The sequence below is a fragment of the Nyctereutes procyonoides genome, unplaced genomic scaffold (assembly GCF_905146905.1).
Source record: "Nyctereutes procyonoides isolate TBG_1078 unplaced genomic scaffold, NYPRO_anot_genome, whole genome shotgun sequence".
Lineage (NCBI taxonomy): Eukaryota > Metazoa > Chordata > Mammalia > Carnivora > Canidae > Nyctereutes > Nyctereutes procyonoides.
In genome coordinates, this window is record NW_026575133.1 from 32,867,876 (window position 1) to 32,883,396 (window position 15,521).

General features: G+C 64.0%; 2 protein-coding genes across 2 annotated transcripts; both read right to left on the reverse strand.

Moving 5' to 3' along the window:
- Nucleotides 1-7,479: 7,479 nt before the first annotated feature.
- Nucleotides 7,480-9,187, reverse strand: LOC129523136 (uncharacterized). The gene is made up of 3 exons (XM_055345757.1): nucleotides 8,343-9,187; nucleotides 7,839-8,007; nucleotides 7,480-7,692 (listed from the first exon to the last, which is right to left on the reverse strand). Exons 1-3 carry the CDS (start codon nucleotides 9,185-9,187, stop codon nucleotides 7,480-7,482), a joined length of 1,227 nt encoding a protein of 408 aa, XP_055201732.1.
- Nucleotides 9,188-9,845: 658 nt separating this feature from the next.
- LOC129523410 (uncharacterized) lies at nucleotides 9,846-12,229 on the reverse strand. The gene is made up of 2 exons (XM_055346324.1): nucleotides 11,806-12,229; nucleotides 9,846-11,601 (listed from the first exon to the last, which is right to left on the reverse strand). The coding sequence occupies exons 1-2, from the start codon at nucleotides 11,964-11,966 to the stop codon at nucleotides 11,010-11,012; spliced, it is 753 nt and encodes a 250-aa protein (XP_055202299.1). The 5' UTR covers nucleotides 11,967-12,229; the 3' UTR covers nucleotides 9,846-11,009.
- Nucleotides 12,230-15,521: the final 3,292 nt, after the last annotated feature.

The following is a 15,521-nucleotide window of genomic DNA, read 5'->3' on the forward strand; positions in this document are numbered from 1 at the left end:
CGCCACCTGGGGAGGTAGGGCACTGTTTCCTCCTGGATGCTGCCCCCATGAGCCCGGGGCCCTACTCTCTCACTCATTCTTGTCTTTCAGAACGAGCTACTGTAGAGGACTCGTGTTTAAGTCAAAACCCCCAGGAACTAACTTTGTGATGTTTCATTTGTCCAAGGACCAGTCTTGCCAGCCTTGGCCAGACTATGGTCATTTAGGCGGCAGTAGCCCCCAGTGCCACCGTCCCCAGCTCAGAGCACTCTTCCCCCTTGGGTGTGACCCGTTCCTTTGGGCCATGACATCCTCAAAACCAGAAGGTGGTGACAGTGGGGGCCAGCACGTCTGTCCATCTGTTCTCTGAAGCTTTCTAACTGAAACCAGCAAATTGTGGACAAGAAAAAATAACAATTTAAATTAACACTTTGGGTTTGATTCTCTGAAAACATTTCTATACTTAGCTATGCCTCTTCCCACTGCTGATGGTGCCGAGCCTGCGTGCTGGGAGGCAGCGGGACCCCTGTCATCGAGGCCTGCTGTGGGGCTCCTCCCAGGGTGGCCCGTCCACACACGCCTGGCCTCCCCGCCCTGGTGACCCTGGTCGTCCAAGCACAGGCTGCGCATTGATCTCTTTGGCTCTGAAATTATTTAAACATAAAGAGTTGGTTAAAATATCTTTTTTTTCCCCCCGTCTGTTTGGACCTCACAACTCAGCTGCTGAAATGTCCTGTGGTTGCCATGTGCCTGGCTAGTGGCTTTGTGGGCTGTGTGCACCGGCTCGTGAGCTAGCTTTTCCTCCAGGGGAGCAGAGCCGAGAGCAGGAGGCCCAGGGCAGGACGGCAGGGCTTGGGGCCGGGGCCGGAGCCGGGGCAGCTTGGTGTGGGCCTCGGAGCTTGGGAAGAGCCACCAACAGCCGGGACGTTTGCTAAGGGAAGGCGGCTGCCCCTCCCCGGGGGGACAAGGGACCGGGGAGCCAGCACCCAGCGGGGAGGGCGAGGTCCCGCAGGCATCAAGGCCTCCGCAGGGCCCGGGCGTCTGTGGTCCGGTGTCCCCTGCACCCCGGCCTCTGACCTCGTGCAGAGAAGCAGGTCTTCCGTAACGCCCCGGAGCTGAACTCATTCTTGGAACTCAGAGGAAGACTTGAGCGTCCGTCCCCCAGACGCAGGCCGCCCCCACTCAGAGGGGCGTGGAGACAGGGGCCCCCGCATCGGCTGTTCCAATCCCGTGAACTCCCCCGCGCATCGGAGGCGCCGACGCGTGGCTGCTCGGGGTGGGGGGCAGGTCGAGTCGGGAGCGGGATCCCCCGAGGTCAGGAAGTGTCCTCGCGTTGCCTGTGTGAGCAGCCCCACGTCCCCGCGGGCACGCCAAGCCGCCGCACGGTGCGCTCACGGGTGAAGTGTAAGTGCGTGAGCTCGGCCTCAGGAAAGCTTTGGAAAAACAGGAACAGCCCAGCGGGGGGGGGGGGTTCTCGGAAGACATTTCTACAGGCCAACGTGGGCGAGGGCTGGGCCCCCGCCAGGACCGCGTCTCCGAGCCGCCCCGCAGCCCCCCGCGGCCCCCACCCGCCCCCTGGGAGCTTCGCTGCCCCACGGGCGCCCACACCCCGCGCGGGACTCCGCGGCGCTCCTGTCGGGCGAGAAGCTGTGGAAATTTCCCACGGAATGTAGGCCAAGATGAGTCAATGACAAAGGAAATCTCTTTTTAGATCAATCTCTGGTGAGGATGACTTGTAAGGTCAGCTTTAAGGATCTGCCCAGACCCTGTTTCCAGGCGTCTTCAGGCCGAGGAGACCTGGTCCCGCATCCCCACACGGCCCGGGCGGGGGCGCGGGGGCTTCGGGCTTCGTCCCTCTCCTGTTACAACACAGCGAAGGGCCTCGGCACCGTCCTGCGGCCCCCAGGCTCCTGCCCCCTGCGCGCCCCTCAGGCCTCAGGCCGGGCGGTTTCCAGGGCAGCTGCTCTCAGGCCAGGGCTGCAGCGGCTCCGGCCCGACGTCCGCGGCGGGTCTCCCGCAGCCTTCCTCACCGGCCCGGAGGGTCCCTGCCGCCACCGTGGCGACGCGCTGTCATTCCCCCGCCTCTGAGCCCTGGTGCCGGCCCACCCCGCGGTCGGGTGGGCTCTGGACGGCCCCGCGCACCCCCCCCGGGAAGGCCCAGCCGAGGCCCGGGTCGGGGTGACAGAGGCACGTCCCACAGGAGCGGCAGGAGCAGCTCGGCCAGCGGACACAGGGAGGGGCGCACCCCAGCCACGCGCCCGGGTGACCTGTAACCACGGCCTGAGGCCCCAGAACAGCAGCTCCCAAGCAGCGGACATTTCCGGGGAGATGTGCTGCCCCGCGTCCCCGGCTGGGCCTACCCAGGACTGGTCAGCGCAGGACACAGGCCCGGGCCAGGCCGAGACCCAGGCAGCTCCAGTGGCCCTGCGGCCCGGAGCGCCCAGCCGGTCAGCACCCCGACCCCCCGGCACGTGAATGTCCCTCTGCCCCTGGCTGTTCCCTCCCTCGGACCCGGGTTCCCCAGGAGCTGTCCTGCGAGCCCCACCTGCACCTCCCGGGGGCCTCCCAGATGCGGGGCTCTTTGCATCCCTGCTGGCAGGTGGCAGAGGGAGCGCACGGTCTGTGCCCCTTCTGGAAACATCCCCGGCCTTCAGACACAGTCGGAACTTGTTCTTGGTGGACATTCTTGGATCTTTGATAAAAATGGTGAATGGTCCGATATCCCTGGGGGTTGGCTCCCCAAAGGCTAAAGGTAGCCGCTGTGTTCGGGCTGGTTAGTGCAGGAGATGGAACAGAGGGGCCTGTGGGGGCGGATCGTGCACCCCAAGCGCATCCCACGGAGGCCCCAGGTTGAGTCCCCACCACCCAACACACTTGGTTCCTCCTCAAACCCCGCTGGCCCACGAAGTCCTGCGGGAGCCCTATAAGGGTGCATGAGCGGAGAGGGCCCGGCGAGGTCCGGGCGGTGGTGACATGTGCCCCCGGAGCTGCACTGCCAGATGAGCCCCTGTGACCCTCATGCCCTGCACCCGGGGGGTGAGGGGAGCATCCTTAGCCATGAGCTCGTACCTGGAGGGACCGGCCCGGGAAAAGTCCCCCAACCCAGTGTCCCCCCGGACCGAGGAGGGGCCTGCATCTGCACAGGGGCCACTCGGTGCTGCGACAGAGCTGAGTCGTGGGGTCCGTCCGGGCACCCTCTGGAGGCAGCTGGCCTCCCGCTGGCCCTCGGGGTCCTGGAAGGACGGCGGGCCAGGACGCAGGCCGGGCCGGGAGGAGCTCTCGCGTGCGACCGGACATGGGGGACCGCGCCTCCAAGTGGGCCTCAGCCCGTCCTCGGGCGGCCCCTGGGACTCGGCAGCTCCCATCCTGGCCCCAGAGCCCCCGGCCCTGTCCTGACGCGGACGCAGACGTGCCTTCAAGGGAGCGACGGAACCGTCCTTCCCAAGATCAAGGGAGCTCGTCCCGCGCCGAGTGCTCTGATTGTAAGTAGGTGGCTCACATTTCAATTTGGCGAGGATATTAAAACACATCCCAGAGGGGCCGTCAGACGCTGGGCGAAGGAGCAGGGGCTCCTGTGGAAACTCCCAGAAAGAGGCCGCAGAGCGATGGCCGCGGGCTTCAGCGGGTGCCCGGGGGCAGCTGCTCTGGGGACACTGGGCCTGCGAGCCTGCCAGAGGTCCCCCCTGCCCCCGCACATCTGCCAGTGACCCCCCCAGCCCCCGGGGCCTCTTGGGCTCCGGCTCGCTCCCGGGTCGGCACCCCCGGCCCTGCGGGGTACAGCCTGATGGCTTGAGTGGGCCTGTCATTCCCGGATGGTCCTGGGCCCACGGACGGATCCAGACGGGGATCTGCAGGGGCTTAGGGAAGGCCGGGAGGCCCCGAGGGCCCTGGGAGGTGGGCGCCCCATGACGGCAGCCTGGGCTTCCCGGCCGCGGCCCCCCCCCCCGCAGCAGGCGTGCGTGAGCCCCGCCGAGCGTGCAGCGTCCGTCGGCTCCTGGCCGCGCAGGGCCTGTGGCTGAACCGAGGATGCCGGACCGCTGGACAGATGGAGCCCTTCCAGCGGACGGGAAGCGCTCATGTTCTGGAACGAGAGATGGAAAAAAGTCATTTTTCACGCAAGTGTCACATGTGCAACAAAAACCCTCTGGAAGGCACGTCACATGCTCGCTTCTCCCAGCCTGCAGGCACAGCTGAGCACACGCGACACGCGGGAGGCTGGGTCCTGGGGGTCGTCCCCGGGGTCCCGAGCGCACTTCCCACGAAGGAGAAAAGCTGCTGCTTCTCACAAGCACGTCTGGGGCAGCCCCGGCGTGTCCGTGGGCACAGACCTCCGCGGGGCTGGGGCTCCTCGGGCGGCCCGACCTCGTAGAATGAACGGACGGTCCCCCACACGTCTTTCGAAAGTCTTCTGTAGTCATTGATCGGCCCGTATAGTTTTTCTTGTGCTGCTTTTTAAATTTTTTTAGATTTAAATTCAATTAATTAACATGTACTGTCAGTCTCGGAGGCAGAGGTCAGTGACCCATGCGTTTCGCTGCATCTGTATCTTTGGGGTGAATCCCCAGCAGGGCAATTGCCGGGTCGTAGGGCAGGTCATTGTTTAACTCTTTGAGGAACCTCCCCGGTGTTGTCCAGAGGGGCTGCACCAGGTCACATCCCCAGCGGCAGTGCAGGAGGCTCCCCTTCCTCCACATCCTCGCCAACACCGGCTGCTTCCTGTCTTATTCTCCCCATTCCCACTGGGGTGAGGTGGGATCTCATCGTGGTTTTGATCTCTATTTCCTTGAGGACACGTGATGTGGAGCACGTTCCCACGTGCTTGGTGGCCGCGTCTATGTCCTCCTCCGTCTTCTGCCCATTTCATGACTGGATTGTTTCTGTCTTGGGTGTTGAGTTGGATAAGTTCTTTATAGATCTTGGATCCTAGCCCTTGATCTGATAAGACATTTGCAAATATCTTCTCCCATCCTGTCAGTTGTCTTCTGGTTTCGTGACTATTTCCTTTGCTGTGCAGAAGCTTTTTATCTCGATGAAGTCCCAACAGTTCATTTTTGCTTCTGTTTCCCCTGCCAGTAAAGATGTGTCTTGCAAGAAGTTGCTGTGCCCAAGGTCACAGAGGTCGCTGCCTGTGTTCTCCTCTGGGATTTTCTTGGACCCCTGTCTCACATTTAGGTCTTTCACCCATTTTGAGTCTATCTTTGTGTGCGGTGTGAGGAAACGGTCCAGTTTCATCCTCCTGCCCCTGGCTGGCCAGTGTTCCCAGCACCATTTGTTGAAGGGACTGTCCTTGTTCCAGTGGATATTCCTTTCTGCTTTGTTGAAGATGAGTTGACCGCAGAGTTGAGGGTCCGCGTCTGGGTTCTCTGCTCTGTTCCATTGATCTCTGTGTCTGTTCTTGTGCCAGGACCACACTGTCTTGATGACCACAGCTTCGTAGTACACCCTGAAATCCGGCACTGTGATGCCCCCGGCTCTGGCTTTCTTTTTCAACATTCCTTTGGATGCTCGGGGTCTTTTCTGGTTCTAGATAAACTTTAGGATTATTTGTTCCACCTCTGTGAAATAAGTTGATGGCATTTTGACAGAGATTGAATGGACGGTGTAGATGGCTCTGGCTAGCAAGGCGTTTTAACAATATTTATTCTTCAATCCATGAGCATGGACTGTGTCCATTTTCTTGTGTCTTCCTCAATTTCTCCCATGAGTGTTCTATTTTCTCATGCTTCTTGAGGCCATTTTGTTGACATATATATATATATATATATATATATATATATATATATATATAAAAGATTTCATTTATTTATTCATGAGAGACACAGAGAGAGCAAGAGGCAGAGACTCAGGCAGAGGGAGAAGCAGGCTCCATGTGGGGAGCCCGATGCAGGACTCGATCCCGGGTCTCCAGGATTACGCCCTGGGCTGAAGGCAGATGCTCAGCCGCTGAGCCATCCAGGGATCCCCTGTTAACTTATATTTTATAAAATTATTTTTGTTGGGATTTTCATGCATTAACTGTGTGTCTTTTGTTATACGATTTTGCTTATTTCCATTTTTGCTCTTTTTCCAGATTCTGTTTGCCACCGATCTCTTTCTTTGTTGCCATTCCTTTCCACGGAGCGGGAGTTGGATGTACTGATCAGTTTTGATCGTTTTTCTAATTCTTTAGTTTTTGCTTACAAGATACTTAGTTCTTCCCCCCAGTTTGCTTTCAAAATTGATATAGTTGAGAAATGCTCAGATGCTCGCGCTTCCTCCCAAGGACAACATCGAAGACCTCCCAGTTTGGGTCTGGGAAGAGAAGTTGACACGTCCCATAACCATTAACAGGTAGCACCAGCAATTCCACGATGTCCCAGTATCTGAGCGTGCCCTGCTATAGGGGGGATCTGCTTTCCTTCCTAGTGGCTGGGGTCTCCAGGCAAGCCAGGAGGGCTGCCCGGCCCAGCCTGAGGAGAGGCCGTCCTGTGTCCCCCGGCCATTGGCCGTCAGGGAAGCCACAGGCTCGTGCACGCGCCCCACGCAGCCAGACGTGTAGGGTCCTTGTCGTACCTGTCGTTCCCTTCCAGCGTATTTCATCGAGGTGGAAAAGCGTGGCCGCTACAGAAACATATTCTGGGAGGCTTGAGGTTTCACGAGGTCCGGTACATGAGCAAATTCGAGGAAGATGTGACACACGCTCACCAACAAGTGCATTCTTCACGTGACACCCGGCATTCTGTAACACGGTCACTTCAACCGTGCCGCCGAAGGTCTCGACTCCCTTCACGTGTCCAAACCCGGCAGCTGGTGCGTGATTCTCTCTCAACACGGACACGCTCCTGCAGACGTGGCTCGGCACCCGCAGCTCCTGCACACCAACACCCGCAGCCTGGCACTCGGAGCCGGGGAGCCACACTTCCCCCGCCCCATGCGCGCCCCTGCCGCCCCTGCTCTTGGCTCACGGAAGCCCCGCTCCTCCTCCGGCTCGGACTCCTGGGCTGCCTCAGTTTCCTTCCTGTCCAAAGATTAGTGCTTTCATGTTGTTGTCGGAGGGGAGCCATTTCACTTCCCTTACACAGGACCGGCGTATGGGCTCTGGGATGTGTGCTCTGTGCGTGTGTGTGGTGTGTGTGCATGCATGTGGCTAGCGTGTGTGTGTCTGTCGTGGGCGTATTTGTGTGCAGGTGCACGTGTGGGCACGCAGGAGGCCATCCGTGTCCACCCCCGTAGGACTGGGGACTGGTTTTCCTCTGTTCCCAGGGGGTGCAGCACCCTGTCCCACAAAGGCTGCAGCAGGGAGCCTGGGGGGGCCCACGTCTAGGGGTCCTCTGTCCTCCGATCACCTTTGTCCCAGGCCCTGTGCCCTTGGCTCCCACTGGCCTGGCCCTGAGCCCCCGTGGGGGCCCCCAGGCAGGATCCACATGCACCAAGGGGACGTCCCCTGCCGTCCACCGCATCCTGAATTTTTTTGGGGGGGGCGAGAGCCTCGGGGGGCTCTTGGGAACCAGCACAGCTGCCTCAGAGCAGCCCCACGGCCGAGAGGGCCTTGCAGGCTCCTGGTGTGCCCAGGCTGGCGCTCCTGAGCGGGAGGCTGCAGGCAGCATGGGGCCAGCAGAGGGCAGGGGACCCCCGCTTGATGCCACCAGCCGGCAGGAACCCGGCCCGGCCTCGCACGAGGACTGGACGGCCTGGCTCCCCACGTGCGGTGGGCTTCTGGGGTCGTAGCGGGACCTGAAGAGGAAGCCTGTGACGGGCGGGTAGCCGTATCCTGTCCGGGAAAACCTTTCCTGGGTGATCCCGAAGTTAATGAAAAACAGCAAAATGCTTTCATTCCAGAAAATGGCTTTTAATTCTTCTTTACTTCATTGAAGACAGACGTGGGGCCGGAAGACGCAGGACGGGCCAGGTGTAATTACTGTCATTATCCATCTTTGGGAAGCAACACCGTCCCTAAATAGTCCGCGTCCTGACGCTCCGAGCAGAGAAAACAAACAGCGGCCGACCCAAAGGCTGTGCGTCCAAGGTGAACGCCGGCACGTTGGCTTTCTGGGGAATAAACAACAGATGCCTCACAGCTGGACCGCAGCTGGGCACCGGGGGTGCCTGGGAAGAGCGAGCAGGAGGGGCCGGGACACTAGCAGGCCCCCGGGGCGCGGGAGGCTGCGCACGCCAGGCTGCTGCCCTTCCCTGCCGGCTGTAGGGCGGCCCAAAGCCACGGACCTGCCAGGAAAGGGGGGCCAGGCCTCGTAGGACCTGCCCTCTCCGGCTGGGATCCTCCCCGAGGGCATCCCCCCCACAGCTCCTCAGTGTCTCCCTGATTCTTCAGGGGGCCCCAATGCACAGGGATCTCTCCCCGCCCAGAGACCCAGGTCCCCACAGACCTCGCCCTCACCCCGTCCTCTCCCTTAGCTGGGGGCACAGCTCCCACTGGGGGGAAGGGACCGGGCAGCAGGCGGGAACAGCTGTCGGCGTGCCTCCACTTGACCAGAAGGTGCTGCGGGAACTCCGCGTACTTCCAAGGGAGCAAAGCTCCTACATATGCACGTGTGCACACACACACGTACTTTTGTGTACATGTGAACACACGTGTCTCACACACAGAGCGTCTGGCATGCACATGTGTACCCATACACCTATGCTCGTGTGCCCGTGCCCACAAGGACACGTTTGCATACATGTGCATGCACGAGACACGAGCACACGCGTGTACAGACGTGCATACACTCACGTGCACATGCCGTAACACACGAGCGTGCTCACATGCATGTACACTGCTCTCTTGCTGGTCCCACCACCCTCCCCACATCCTGCCGACACTCCTTGAGGTGTGGACAGGACCAGGGGCCTCAGCACTGCAGGCAGTGCGGGGAGCCGGGAGCCCGGAGCCGGGCAGGGGTTCGCCACCCAGCCTGGGGGAGCCGCTCTGGAAACCCTTCCTGGAACAAATGGCCTGGCGGGCCACCCACACGTCCGGGCCTGCGGGGGCAGGGCCAGCCTGGAGCGGGACCAGCCTGGGACACACCGGGGGGTGCCTTGGGGGGGGCTCCGTGCCCGGAGAGCCCCCCTGGGCCGGTGGGGCCAGGGCCGCACTGGAGGTCAGACAGGGGAAGGGGCGGCAGTCCCAGGGCCCCTGGGGGCCTGGGGGGGAGCCTGGGCTCTGGCTCCGGGAGGTGAAGGTCAGCCGCATTCCTTGCCAATGCTGGAATTCTGACATCAGATTTTCCATGCTCGGCTGGGGGCGGAGCCGGCGCGGAGGGGGCGGCGGGAGGGCTCCTCACCTCCCGGCTGGGGGGGGCCCCCACTGCCCGCGGCCGCCTGAGCACCCTGGCCCCGGGCCACCCTCCGACTTTCTCATCCCGGCTGAGGTCTTGCTGAGTCACGTGGGGGCTGGGTTAGGGGCTCTAAAAATAGCCGGCCCCTGGGGCCAGGCCCGCAGTTATTATTAGGCCGGATGGAGCCCCTTGGGGGGGGTGGGGGGGTCCGCCTCTCAGAGCCCCTGGAAGAGAAGGGTCGGGCGGCAGGCAGCGCTACCTGGCCCCCCAGCCCTGGACACGGAAGCCCACCCCCTCCCCGGGCCCAGGGGTGGAGCCCCCCACCCCCCTCCCACCCAGACAGCCTAATCCTGGCACCCATGGTGGCCCCGTGGCAGCTCCTGGCCCTTCACACAGGCCGGGGTGCCCCCTGCAGAGCCCGGGATGTGGGGCCCGAATGAAAACGTGGCCCCTTGTGGGAGAAGGATTCAGAATTTCAGGACCAGTAGGGGGTCCTTCTACCTTGCTGTCCAGCCCGCAGCCTGGGAAGCTGGCCCCGCACCTGTCCCCAGAGGTCGTTTTGGTTTCCCGAGGAGAGAGGTCACATCCTCAGAGCCTGTGGGGGGAGCAGGGGTCTGTTTCCATGGGAAAAACAGCCGTCAGGCTTCCTCTCCAGGTGACTTGAGCCGTTCGTTCGTGTGACATCATGGCCCTCGGGTTGGTCATCCTGCTGCTGAGGAGGCAGGTGGCCCCTGGGTGCTGCTCCGGGGGAGCTCAGGCTCCCTCAGAAACTCTCCAGTTAACCCCGAGCTCCCGGACGGGACACTGCCCCCGGGCAGGCGTGCAGGGCCCTCCACCCACTCCAGCCCCCTGCCCCCCACGCGACCCAGGACTTCAGACCCAGCCAGCAGCCTCCAGCCGGGGCCTCAACCCCAGCGGCCTCCAGGGCCAGAGACCGTTGGGGGAGAGCTGGCCCCAGGGGCAGGCCTGCCGCTGCCGTGTGGGGTCTTCCTCCCGCGTGGGGTCACCTCTCGTGGTAAAGCGGCTCCACGCAGCAGCAGGGCAAGAAGCTGTGCCAGCACTAGCTAACTTCTGGACTTCGCGCGGGCAAGCGGACGTCCTGGGGCAGAGCCACCCACTCCCTCTCCGGGTGAGCGCCACGGGGCGGGGGCCCGGCCTCAGGAAGCCCCTAGGGAAACAGGAACTTCCCGAGTGAGCGCTCTGCGCCCGGCTGTCCCGGGCTGGGGGCGGGCGCCGTGACCTACCCACACCAACCAGGACGGCGCCTCACTTGGATCGTCAAAGTGGCACTTAGGCTGGGGATGACCCGTGACGCCCAGAGGGGTGCCGGCTCATGGGGCACCCGACAGCATCAGCGTCATCCAGTCACCCACGGGGCTCAGCCCAAAGCAGAGGCGTCCCTGAGCACCGCGAGCACCCAGTAGCCACTCAGCGAGGCTGGGACTCCACCCTCAAGTGCAGGGACCCGGTCCCTTGGGGCTTCCGGAGGAGGGAGCAAGGCCGGCCAGGCCCGGGAGGGCCACGTGCTCAGCTCTGACCCGCAGTGGGGCCTTTGCAGGCGCTCCCCCCAGGCCAGAAGGAGCCACTGCCATGCTGGCCTCCAGACCTATGGCGAAGACAAGCCCTTTCCTCCTGAAAAGGTGATTCATGGGCTGGAAGGACATGAGCCAGGGCTCACCTGTCGGGGTCGCACAGCCCCCCGAGGTCTCCAGGACCAGGGTCCCCAGCACCCACTCCCCGGGGCTGCGCACGTGGGGAGAACGTGGAGCCTTCTCTCTAGGCAGCAAGCGCTCCCCGGAACCCCCTCAGGGGACAGATCTTCGGGGGAAACCGTGTAGTCCTGTGAGCGCTGACAAGCAGCTGACCCGAGGAGCTGGGCAGCTGCCGCCGTGGCGCATAGGCACCCAGCTGCAGTCCCCGGCTGCCGGGACGCCGGTCGGTCACTGGGGACCAGTCCACCCAGGGGCCTGAAGCTGCCCACGGTGCAGGTGCACTGCTGACGTCACCCGCTAGTGCAGCCGCCTGCGGGTGTCCCCTCCACCCGCCGTCGCACGTCACTAACGGGCCGAATTTCCCAGGAAGCCAAGAAAAAAGCAGGAATCTTGCACCCGATTTCCAGCTGGGGCTCTGACCTTCCCAGGTGTCCCGCTCCACACCCGGAGCCCTGGGCCCCTCGGACTCGCTCCCCCGGCTGGAACCTACCGTGCGGCAGAGGCCGGGGAACGGGTATGGCCCCTTCACCAGGGCCCGCAGACTCAGTGACCCCGAAAGTGATGCCACCGCATGTGAGCCGCCGGCATCGGGGCCGAGTGGAGATGACGCCCCAGGCTGATGGACGGCCCCTTGGTGCTGGAGTCCAAGTCTGGACCTGGCTTGCGGGGGACACAGGTGCACACAGGTGAGCTGGCTGAGCACTTGCTTCAGGAGAGAGGGGTGCCCGGCCCCAGAGGGAGCGTGGCTGCGGAGTCAGGGCTGAGGAGGGCCACGGGTAAACGGGGCAGCGGGTGCCCACGCCACCCTAATGGGGAAATAAAGATCCACATTTATCTCTTTGCTCAAAGTAAGAGCTGACCTTTGAGAGCAGACATCTGATTTGCGGTGATGGGAGCCAGGCATTTGTGCAGCCCAGGCCGGGTCTGGCCTCCGCACACTCACATCCCAGGTGGGTGGCGGCGATGGAGAGAAGACAGGGGGGCCGACAGCCATTGCTGCCAGCTGGAGGGCGTCCTCCATGGGCCCTCCGCCCCCCGGCACCGTCAGCAGCAGCAGCCGCCCCTCACTGCGTCGTGCAGGGCTGGAGCACGGGCGCCGGGTGCCCCCAGGGAAGAAGGATGGAGGGTGGCTGGGCTCCCCTGCAACTGTCGGGGGCGGGGGGCTCTGCACAGCAGCCTGGAGAGCAGGGAGGACATGGACGAGGTAACACCCCCGGGGACCTGCAGACTCACTGCCTCCCTCCCTGCACTTGATTCATTTCTAGAAGCCCCACGTTAGGACCAGAGCCCTGGGATGTCTGTGGTCCCCTCCCTCCCTCCCTCCCTCCCTCCCTCCCTCCCTCCCTCCCTCCTCTCTCCTGGGGGGCCGGCCCCCATGGCTGTGGTGGTGCTTGGATTCCCCAGGACGTGGCCGGCAGCTGCCCACCAGGCCGTGAGTGCTGCGCGTCCCTCCCCAGGATGGGGCCCCGGTCCTGGGAGCAGACCACGTCCAGGTCCCTCTGGGCGCCCTGGGTCGGGATGGGACAGAGGAGCCCGCTCCCCACGAGAGTCAAGAAGCCAACAGTCAGGCCCGAGACAGGTCAGCCCGGGGCTGGAGGCAGGACTGTCCCTGGCCCAGGAGCAGTGACCCGTAGGGAGAGAGGCCTTCAAGGGTCCCACCTGTTGGGCGCCCCCTGTGAGCAGGGCGGGTGGGAACGCCCGGGGGTGCACCTGCAGGAGCCCTTCAGACCCAGACACCGCCCGCCTCCGGACGCTCCTGCTGGGGGCGGCCCCTACGCCGGGCCCTGTGCTCTGTGTGCAGGTGCAGCCCCATCGACGACGCTGGACACAGCCAGGCCTGCCAGGGGGCCTTCCGGCGGGGGGCGAGGGGCGCACAGAGGGAGAGGGAGACCGAGGATGCAGACCAGGAGGTGGAGAGCCACCTGCGTGACCACCCTGCTGGGTGTCCCCAGCCTAGGACTGAGGGGGCCGATGGAGGGGCCCCCCACAGGGCTGGGTCTGGGCGGGTCAGGGCCGGGCGTCGTCCGCTCCTCCCCCGCCTGTGCTGCGCCCGGGGCCACGCCCGCTGCGGCCTTTGCCCTGCGCCACCCACCCGGATGAGTCACCGGAACCTCGACCCACAGACCCGGCGGCGGCCCGAGGCCGGGCGGGCGATCCCCGAAGCCGGCCCGGCTGGCGCAGGCCTGGACGCCTCGCCTCTGCCGCAGGGGACCCTGCCGCCGGGCCGCGGGCCGGGCTCTGCGCGCCATCGCTGCAGGAAATGGAAATGTTCCTAAAACTTTTCACTTCACAGCTGCTTTTACTTTTTAAGTCCGCGCTTAAAATAGCCTGGAGCGGGGCCTCTGGTTGGCCTCCGCCGAGGTTCAGGCGGCCGTCAGGAGGCGGCTCGGCCCACAGCGCTTCTCCTTTTCGTGTGACTCTGGGAGCAACGCTGCGTTTGCAGTCAGGTGACGGCCAGGCCCCTTCCCTGAGGTCGCTGCCCTCACGGCGCTGGGCACACTGGGGTGAGGCCCGCACACCCCGGCGCCCGGGCCAGGACCGGGCTGCGTCCTCCCCACGCGGTGCCCTCCTCACTGCGGCCCCACGACCGGGCGCCAGGCGCACACGGGGAGGCTGCAGCGGGGACGTGCAGGCGTGTGCCCGAGCTCACGCTGGGGCCAAGGGACAGGCCAGGACCGCCAGCCTCCCAGACGACAAGAGGGAGAGCGGCGGACCCCAGCCACCCTGAGTGCCCACTGCCAGCGCGGCCTCCTTGTCCACCAAACGTGGATGAGGCTGCATCTGGGCCTCAGGTGGAGCCCCGCAGAGGTCTGGGGTGCCCCCTGGCAGCCCCGCATCTGGCCTGTATGGAAGCGGGCCTGTGGGCTCTGCAGGTGCAGGCAGCAGGTGAGCTGCCCCCTGGGGCCACCGTGAGCTCGAGCCCCTGACTGCGCTGGTCGTGGTGGCCCTGGACGGCACCCGGGAGTCGCCCCAGGCTGCCTGGAAGTGGTGACACCCAGAGCCAGTTTAGAGTGGGTGCACTCAGGCCGACCACTCTCTGGCCAGCCCCGGGCGTGGGGGACACGATGAGGGTCTGCGCAGGCCTGACCGACACCCTCAGAGCAGCAACCACACGGGGCCCAGAGTCTCCTCAGGGTGGCTCACCAGGCCCCGGGGTCCTGGGCCCGCCCTCCCTGTGCCCCTCCTGCCCTCAGGCCCAAGACCCAGAGGCAGGGGTCGGTGCCAGGACACTCCTCAGCCCCTCCCCGAGCCCGCTTCCTCCCCCTCCACCCTCTGCACTCTGCGGCTCGGGGGCTGACCGCAGCCAGGTCCTCCCAGGTCATGCACTGAGCCCGGTGGCACAGCCCGTATGGCTGGTGCTGCCCAGCCCTGGGCCTGTCCTCTGCTCTCCGCTGGCGCTGCCCCAGGGGCTGTGCTCCCAGGTCCTGGCAAAGCCGCCAGGCTGCAGGACCCTGAGGCTCCGCCGGGAGGGAGAGGGAGGCCATGCTGACCGGGAGGCAGCAAGGCCCTCCCATGACTCAGTGACACGGCGCCTGCGGGTGCCAAGAGGGACTCCAAGAACCAGGACATCAGAGTGTCACCCGGGAGCCCCCCAGAGAGGGCCGCGCCTGCCAACCCACTCGCCGTGAGGACGGGACGGCCCCAGCAGCCCAGAGGAGTAGGATCCCCGCAGGAGAAGCCTGGCTTGGGAACGGGGTCCTGCCAGGGGGGCAGGGAAGTGCCTGACCCCGAGCGGGGTTCGGGGCCCCCAGCAGCTGAGTCCTATAGGACAGGCCATCCTCACCCTCGCCCGGGGCAGTCCTGTGGCTGTGCTCGACTCTATTTGGCTTCCTGGCAGACGGTCTGCAGGGAAATGAATGCAGTCACATTGGCTCTTTGAGGGGGGCACTGGACGGGATGAGCCCTGGGTGTCACACCATATGTTGGCAAATGGAACTTCAATTAAAAAAAAAAAAAAAAGAATGAATTCGTCATTATGTCTTTCTGCCAAGGGAGGAAGCTCCTAGGCTGATTCCGTAAGAAAAGCCTTGGCCTGGGGGCGGCTGACCCCGTGACCCCTTGGGGGGAAGGGAGGGGCTTCCCCAGCGGGGTGCAGCCTGGCTGCCTCCCTCCCCTCCTCCAGGGGCCCGGCCCACCTCCTCCTGGGCAGGTGTGGGAAGCCTGGAAGCTGAGCAGCCTCTCCCTGCCCAATCCAGGACAACTTAAGGATCTTGGGGTGGGGGATCCCTGGGTGGCGCAGCGGTTTGGCGCGTGCCTTTGGCCCGGGGCGCGATCCTGGAGACCCGGGATCGAATCCCACGTCGGGCTCCCGGTGCATGGAGCCTGCTTCTCCCTCTGCCTGTGTCTCTGCCTCTCTCTCTTTCTCTCTCTGTGACTATCATAAATAAATTAAAAAAAAAAAAAGGATCTTGGGGTGGAAGTGACGCTCACTCTGCACCTATCTGACCCCTGCCTGCCCTCTGCCCTCTCTGCTGTGGCCCCGAGGCTGAGCCCAGGCTTGCCTATTGGCCTCTCTTTGGGTAGAGGCAGGAAGGGCCAGGGAGAGGACAGCCGGGGCGTGTCCTCCGTCCTTCCT